The 8046-nt window shown below is 38.5% G+C and overlaps 2 protein-coding genes across 2 annotated transcripts in view; both read right to left on the bottom strand.

Moving 5' to 3' along the window:
• The window catches only part of Pmar_PMAR025728 (cAMP-dependent protein kinase catalytic subunit, putative), a gene marked incomplete at both ends in the record, with an annotated part of 5924 nt that extends 3747 nt beyond the window's left edge, over nucleotides 1-2177 (bottom strand). The window contains one exon of the mRNA XM_002770646.1: nucleotides 2118-2177. Within this exon, the coding sequence (XP_002770692.1) occupies nucleotides 2118-2177 (60 nt within the window). The remainder of the gene's footprint in view (nucleotides 1-2117) is intronic.
• A 948-nt stretch (nucleotides 2178-3125) lies between these two features.
• Nucleotides 3126-7795, bottom strand: Pmar_PMAR025727 (Sideroflexin-5, putative; the record flags this gene model as incomplete). The annotated part of the gene is made up of 8 exons (XM_002770644.1): nucleotides 3126-3164; nucleotides 4213-4338; nucleotides 4388-4516; nucleotides 4747-4818; nucleotides 5469-5610; nucleotides 5883-6004; nucleotides 6785-6893; nucleotides 7659-7795. The coding sequence occupies 8 exons, from the start codon at nucleotides 7793-7795 to the stop codon at nucleotides 3126-3128; spliced, it is 876 nt and encodes a 291-aa protein (XP_002770690.1).
• Nucleotides 7796-8046: the final 251 nt, after the last annotated feature.

The raw sequence follows: 8046 nt of genomic DNA, 5'->3' as shown, positions 1-8046 counted from the left end.
CCTAACACTTTCAAAAAGTGCCTCCAAAATTTTCAACGAAATATATATTTTTCCAACACTTCAAAAATCCACCTTTGCTCACCCGCCGCAACCAACCGTTTGGAAAACGTCCAAGTCGGCCAACGATAATATCCGTGGTTTTACATAATCTCGAAATGTATGTACCAACTTGGTGGTGTTTTCGTTCAGGACCTGCGAAAACAATATTAAGGTGATATGAAAAACACTAGTGAAAAAAATATATTTCACGACTACTGCATATCACCGCGAATATCGCGTTTTACGCCACTTCACGTAAAACGGGTGAAACTTCATTGAAATTGAAAATGACGATATAATTCAAATCAGAATTTTATAAAAATACTCGGACAAATTTTCAAATCACTGCTACACATAGTCCCCATTTGGGCCTATTTTGAATCTTTATGTGCGCAACCTAAGATACGCCTCCCTTATTACAGTTTCTCTTCGTTTTCCCATCCCCTTTCGAGCCAAGTCTAATGGGTCCTCATCCATTAAATTTTCGTCACCCTCCTCTTCGGTGCTTGAGAGCATTGAGCTTAGCTGAGATAAGATGATACGGAATAGGTCCAATTATGAAAGATACGGAATAGGTCCAATTATGAAAGATACGGAATAGGTCCAATTATAAAAGATACGGAATAGGTCCAATTATGAAAGATACGGAATAGGTCCAATTATGAAAGATACAGAATAGGTCCAATTATGAAAGATACGGAATAGGTCCAATTATGAAAGATACGGAATAGGTCCAATTATGAAAGATACGGAATAGGTCCAATTATGAAAGATACGGAATAGGTCCAATTATGAAAGATACGGAATAGGTCCAATTATGAAAGATACGGAATAGGTCCAATTATGAAAGATACGGAATAGGTCCAATTATGAAAGATACGGAATAGGTCCAACCACACGACGAAGATTCACTATAAATTCCACCAAAAATTCTTCAAAATTGCAAATTTTCAAAATAAATTCCCAAAATCTCCTCCAAAAATACAAAAACTAAGTATTACCCTTTTTGTGAGTTTTCGTATTGACCCCAAACTTGCTGAACTGCTCGGTTTATCTGTAATTAAAAATTATAAATATCAAAACTAACAATTCAGAACTCACCGAAGGGCTCCTGCTCTACTGTAGATCTCGGAAGTACCTGAAATCCGTGCGGATGAAAATACGAGAATTTTGAGAAAGTTTAGAGTTTCACCCGTGGAACGTGAAACATCAGCGAAAAATATATTCCACATTTCACTCAAGCAGTGAATAACGCGTAAAACGTGTTTTACGTAAAATAGGGTGATCTGTCCGGTGTAAATCGGCAAGTAATTTCAAAAACGGTGATATAAAGTGTCATAATAGCAATTAATAGCGTTCACCACTAGAGTTTCACCCGTAATACGAACAAACACTAGTGAAAAATATATTTCACATTTCACTTGAGCAGTTAAAAACGCGGTATGTGTTTTGTCTGCATCCTCATATCTTTGGTCGTCGCGCGCTCGACCGTTTTGCTCTATACTAACTGAACGATGATCTCGTTCAACACAACCATAGGAGAGAAATCAAACCTTAATCTTGCTTCATCGAACATGCTGCTACTACGAAGTTAGTATAGAACAAAACGGTCGGGCGGACGACGACCAAAGATATGAGGATATCTGCTCTACTTCGCAAAGTGTTTTCAATTCGCCACTTCATATCGCGTTTTTCACATGGAGTATTACGACGCCACTTCACGTAGTAAAACGGGTAGTCGTGAAACTCCATTGTAGAACACGAATTTAATATGAAGATCTTTTTACGTTATCATTCAAACATATATTCATCAGTGAACTGGGCCTTAAAATGCACATGGTCAACTACATGTATGAAGATTGGTTTCTGTATTACACTTCTACCCAAATTCATATATAAACTCTTCTGAGCTCAGCAGCTGATGATGAGGAAAACGATTACATATATTCCTACTACTCCAACACTGCTTACACGATACAGTGTGAGAAACTATGTACCACTCGTGTTGCAATTTTCCCAAATTTTCTACCATACGTTAAATTTTCCGATAAACTTCTAATTGAGTTTTCCAATATTACATTAACCGCTTCCTCAACAGCACCTTCCGGATGGGCTTTAGCAGAAACACGACATCCCATTTTCGATGATCAAAACATAATCAACAACTACAGCAATTAACTCGCTGAGTGATGTACGAGTATCGGCTGAGATTGCCCAGGCCCCCACGCCACGTTGAGGCGCCAAGACCTGTGGGGGGGGCGTCGTTTTTAAAATGACAAACCTCAAGTCGGGCGAGTGATGAGGATAGCGCGCGCCCAAGTAATCGATTATGGAAAGCCCGGCTGTGGCGTGCGCTACTATGAGCCTATCTTTTCATATCTGTATCAACCGTCTCCCCTTCAAGGAACCGTAAAACGCGATGGCGAATTGAAAACACTTTGCGAATTACACCACGCAAGACACATACCACGTGTTTTACGCGTTAGCTTATATGCGTTTCACGTGAAGTATATATTTTTCACTAGTGTTTTTCATATCACTAGGGTCAAGAAAGCCCATTGATCCAATATCATCTCATTCATGAAGTGAAGAATTACAAGGACAGCTAGATGATGATATCTGATTATACTTATCGTCGTCGTCTTGCGTCTTGTTTCGGCTATGCCTTAACGCTAGTTGTATGACGTATTAGTCATTACTATATTGGAGTAGTTGCGGTTCACTATATTCGCTTACTATCGTACTTTGGCAGTGCGATTCCAGGTGATTGTTGGGTCTTTTGTTTACTCGATAAAATTTGCACAGTACTGTCCTCGCCATTTCTCACTGTAAAGATCCGTATATATACTCTCTCGCCAAGAGTAAAACCGTTGCAATGTAAATCATGGCATGTAATAACGAACTAAGATTATACTTTGCATCCACACTCATGCGGAATTGTGTTCTCGTTCATCATGGTGGCCGATGCTGATCAGCACAGTACATGAAGTTTCGTCACATAAGTTTTCCATAAAGTCTACTATTCAAATGAGTTCACTTTCAAGTAGGTCCCCCTCAAAACTCAACAAACTTGATAACGAATGATTTCAGAAACCGTGTATCGACGGTGCGAAAACAGGTTGAATCTGAAATTGATACCCAATGTATAGATAACACACACAACATACACTGGAGTTTCACAACTACCCGTTTTACGTAAAGTGGTGAAAAACGCGATATTCGCGGTGATATGCAGTAGTCGTGAAATATGTTTTCCACATTACTAGGGTCCAGTCCCCCAAAATCTTCGCAGTGCGTAAAGATTCCTCTCACACTTCAGAGGCCTTTATTATATTGAAGATCACCATGGCCCTGCAAACTGGGTTCGAGTGAGTCTTCCGAGATGATGCCAGTCTGTGGAAACGCTGCTATACTCGCGGGCAACCCGAACCCGAATGATAGCAGTAGCACCTACAGGGTGAACCCAACCGTTATGCGAAATAATATAATCAACGACTTCGAAAGTCAACATATGGATCGTTTGACACCAACGTTTTAGAAGCGTTTCGTAGTCTATATTCGTATTACTCGCAAACTAGAGAAAGCCATCTCGAAAATCTACATATGTGAAGGTGTGGGGAAATATACATATGGTCAACTACATGTGTTGGTGACGATATAAATTTCTGAGAAAATTTCGGAAAATTTTGGTTAATTTTTGTACAAATTCCTGAGCTCAGCTGAGGCAACCAAACTCATATTTCAACACTGCATAGTTCATCTGCCAGTGTTGGAGTAGTAGAAATATGTGTTTGCTTTCCTCATCGGCTGAGTTCACGCGTTTCCTCACCACATATTCAGAGTAGAAGTATCAACGAAAATTCCCTCTAAATTTCCTCAGAATTTATAATCACCAACCAGTTAGCCTTGCGCAAAATTTCTGCATTGGAGTTTCACGATGACCCGTTTAACGTGAAGTGGGGTAATACTCCATGTAAATTATAAGATGTTTATCTTTCCGCGACCGCCGATGATATATTTTTCCCGCCAAGTGAAATATGTTTTTCACTAGTGTTTTTCATATCACAGCTGAAATTCCACTTTTATACACATTTTGCAAATATTTTCCGAAAATGCGAATATTTTGTAATTCTTTTTATACATATTTCCCGAATATTTTCCGAATTTTCTCACCATAGTAGACAAAGGCAATGCCATGCTCGGATAGGCCCCGCAAAACCGTTGTATCGGCGGTAGGGTCATAAACGCCGGGGGCACGCCAAACACGGGTAATTGCAGTAGCATTCTCGACGCCACAACCTGTGAGTAAAAAATTCCGATTTCGGACTAATTCACCCAATAAACTAACCTCTTTTAGTGCTTTTTTAGCAGCATTTTTACTAGTGCCAACTTCCTCGTTAGTGCCTTTCTTATATACCGTAATTCCACTGTCAAGCTCCGAATGACGCATGATAAAACAGTTCGCTGATGACGCCACCTAAAACGGTGGGAATTCCCTGGGTAAATTATACCCGGCGTTTTAGAATGAGTAAATTTTACACGTTCACTCACCATTGAGGTTGGCCTACTAACAACGCATAATAAAACAATTCGCAGACGATGCCACCTTAAACGGTGGCGATTTACTGGGTAAACTGTACCCACCGTTTTAGGTTGAGTAAATTTTACCACCGTTTTATGTTGAGTAAATTTTTCACGTTCACTCACCATTGAGGCTGGCAAACCAACCCACCGTAAAACCACTGTTGCTCTCGCTGGTGACAATCGCTTCTTAACAACCTAAACGTGTGGGACAATACGCACTTATTAATGTTCTAGTTATAATACTTTTACCATTTGAATTTTCATATAAAATGTGATGTACTGCTGTTTCACCCGTGAAATGTAAAACATATTTCACATTTCACTTCGCGAAAAACGCGTAAAAACACAACCGATATATCGGAATTTCACCCTAGTGATATGAAAACACTATAAAATATATTCCACGACTACTGCATATCACCGCGAATATCGCGTTTTTCACCGAGTTTTATGGTTGTGAAACTTCATTGTGCAATAATCGCTACAACTACCTCTTCAAAAAATGTTAAACCTGTACTCATCCAATTTTATTATAAACCCTTCGGAACAAACTCAACGGAGATAAAACTGTGGCGCCTCCTTTCCTCAGCTACTTCGTACTACATGCTGCTACAGTTTCGGCCGATTGAAAGTAATTGAATATTTTTCGCAGAATATATGAATTCCACTATTCTCGAGAGCTCCACTGGTGTAGTTGTGGAGAAATGATTAAATGAATTCACCAAGTGAAACTCACTAGAAAAAATTTTATAATTCTTGTACAGAAATAATACTAACATAGCTTCGCTCCGCTTAGCAATAAAAATTAATTTTCAAACACACAAACATTCTTCCCTTTTTCTTACACTCGACAGTCCATATGCAATAGCGATGGCGCTACCAACAGCGCCAAGGTAACTCCATGTTAGCGTTTTATCATCAACCGGTGATGATGCGTTTCTATTGAAGTAGTTGACAAATGCATTCTGAGACTGGTTCACCCAGTGCCTGGAAGAGGGCGCGAGTTCGACTCTCGCACTCCGCAGTTTTCCAAGGAAAATATGAAACTACATTATGAAAATACATATGTTATTAATAACATTATAGATTTAAAACTGAACTTAATATGAATTTCTTGAAAATTCTGAGAGGAAATTCTTATTGGTTTCTGTATTACACTTCTACCCAAATTCATATATAAACTCTTCTGAGCTCAGCAGCTGATGATGAGGAAAGCGATTACATATATTCCTACTCCTCCAACACCTTTCCATTACTACCAAAATACAATCGCTGGTGTAGACTTCGCCATAACAGCCCCAACACAAACAGGCCCATTGAAAGGGACGTAACCGCTCATACGAAATGGTGCCGGGATCAGCTCACCGGTATCGGGGTGAATCTGTGAAAAAAACTATTCATTGGAGTTTACGTGAAGTGGCGTCGTAATACTCTGCGAAAAACGCGATATGCAGTAGTCGTGAAATATGTTTTTGTGGAACTTCATTGTAAAATTAAATGGATTAAACATATATATTCGCAGAAAAATTTTTGGGGAAAATTGTCGGAAGTAAACCCGTAGTGAATCTGGCGAGCACACATACGTAAAAATGAACTTCTGAATTTGGCAGGTAAACTTGATATCATATCAATTGTGAAACCACATATGTTGGTGACAATATGAAAATTATGAGAGGAAATCTTGGGGAATTTTCATTGGTTAGTTTTCACTTTTTTATCCGAATTTATATTTAAACTCCTATGCTCAGCTGGGGAAGGCGTTGGACATATACTCCAGCACTGTTACACAGTTCTCTTCACCACTAAAGTTTCACCCGTAATACGAACAAACACTAGTGAAAAATATATTTCACATTTCACTTGAGCAGTTGATAACGCGTAAAACACATAGTATGTGAAATAGGGTGATCTGTTCGGTGTTATTCGGCAAGTGATTTCAAAAACGTCCTATCGCGTTTTTCACACCACGTAAAACGGATAGTCGTGAAACTCCAATATTATCAGTTCCCTTCGAATGAACATAGCAAATCTGAATTTCCGCGGAAACATACAACTACTGTCGCCGCAAACTAATCTATAAAATTCTATTTGGTGAAACTGTTACGTTATTTTTCAGAATCGAAAAAAAATTTTTTCGTAAAATTTCCACATTTTATATTACCGCGGATTCCTTCAGTTTTCGAGCCTTCCAAAGTTGTTCATCACTGAGTTTACTATTTCCATTCTGGAAATCATGCAAGGCGTTACGGGACTCGTATATTTCTCTAGTGCTGATCAAAAACACATGAAAAAATGAATAAAAAAACGAATCGCTTCATCAACATCCAAGTGATATGAAAAACATATTTCACGACTACTGCATATCCAGTGTGGGAATATATGCGCATGGTCAACTACATGTGTTTTTAGGAATATGGGAATTTTGAGGAATTTTTTTGCGAAATTATCGTTGATTTTCGTATACTTATACCCAAAATCGTGTGATTTTTCATAAAATAGTAAGGAAACCAAACATATATTCCCATACTGTGCATATCACCGCGAATATCGCGTTTTTCACTACTTTACGTAAAACGGGCAGTTGTGAAACTCCAATATATATATCACATTCGTGTGTCAGTTTTCTCTACAATAGGAATTTACACAAGACTCTGAGTAGAAGTGCATAAAAAACCTAACAAGAGTCATCCCATGTTATCAACGCGTGAGTATTTCTACTACTATTATAGGAGTAAACGATCCGACGGTTCGAAATTTTCCCAGTAAAAAATAAAAGAAAATTTACAGAAATTTTTCGAAAAAGAATCAAATTTGATTGAACGAAAATTGTAATTTCTCTTTTCCGATAAAAAAAGAGCGAAAAAATATATACAGAAAATTACAAAACGCGAAAAAAAATTTACCGTGAAAAAAATGTTGAAAAAATTCACTCAAAATTTTGTTTTTTTTCAGGAAAATCCATAAAATATGTGTTTCTCGTTGAGGAATGAGAATTTTGAGCTTATATAAATACGATTGAGCCCACTGATTATCACCTGTGTAGTAGAGTGGTTGGATCACACTGATCGAGCATACTTCGGAAACGGCCCCAGTATGAGGTCTGATCATATCGGCGGTCGGTTAGTGAGAATGGTGGTGTTTCAGAGGTAATCATGCTGCTGAAAATGGACATTGAAAAACTAGGAGAGAAAATTCAATGGAGTTTATTGAAAAAATATATTTCACGACTACTGCATATCACCGCGAATATCGGGTGCCTAATCGTCGGCACGAACACTCAACAGGACGAACAACTTGGCGCACGCCCAAAAATAAAATAAAAAAAACCTCGCTCGCCCTAAATTCCTCTTAATGCCCGGGTGTCATTTCAATCACGGTTCAAGTCCTGAAATAAGATACAAGTCCGCATTAAGGTCCGCCTCG

The sequence above is a fragment of the Perkinsus marinus genome (genome assembly GCF_000006405.1).
Source record: "Perkinsus marinus ATCC 50983 genomic scaffold scf_1104296964286, whole genome shotgun sequence".
Classification (NCBI taxonomy): Eukaryota; Perkinsozoa; order Perkinsida; family Perkinsidae; genus Perkinsus; species Perkinsus marinus.
The sequence above is the reverse complement of the archived record's forward strand: the minus strand, read 5'-3'. Positions and strand labels throughout refer to the sequence as shown.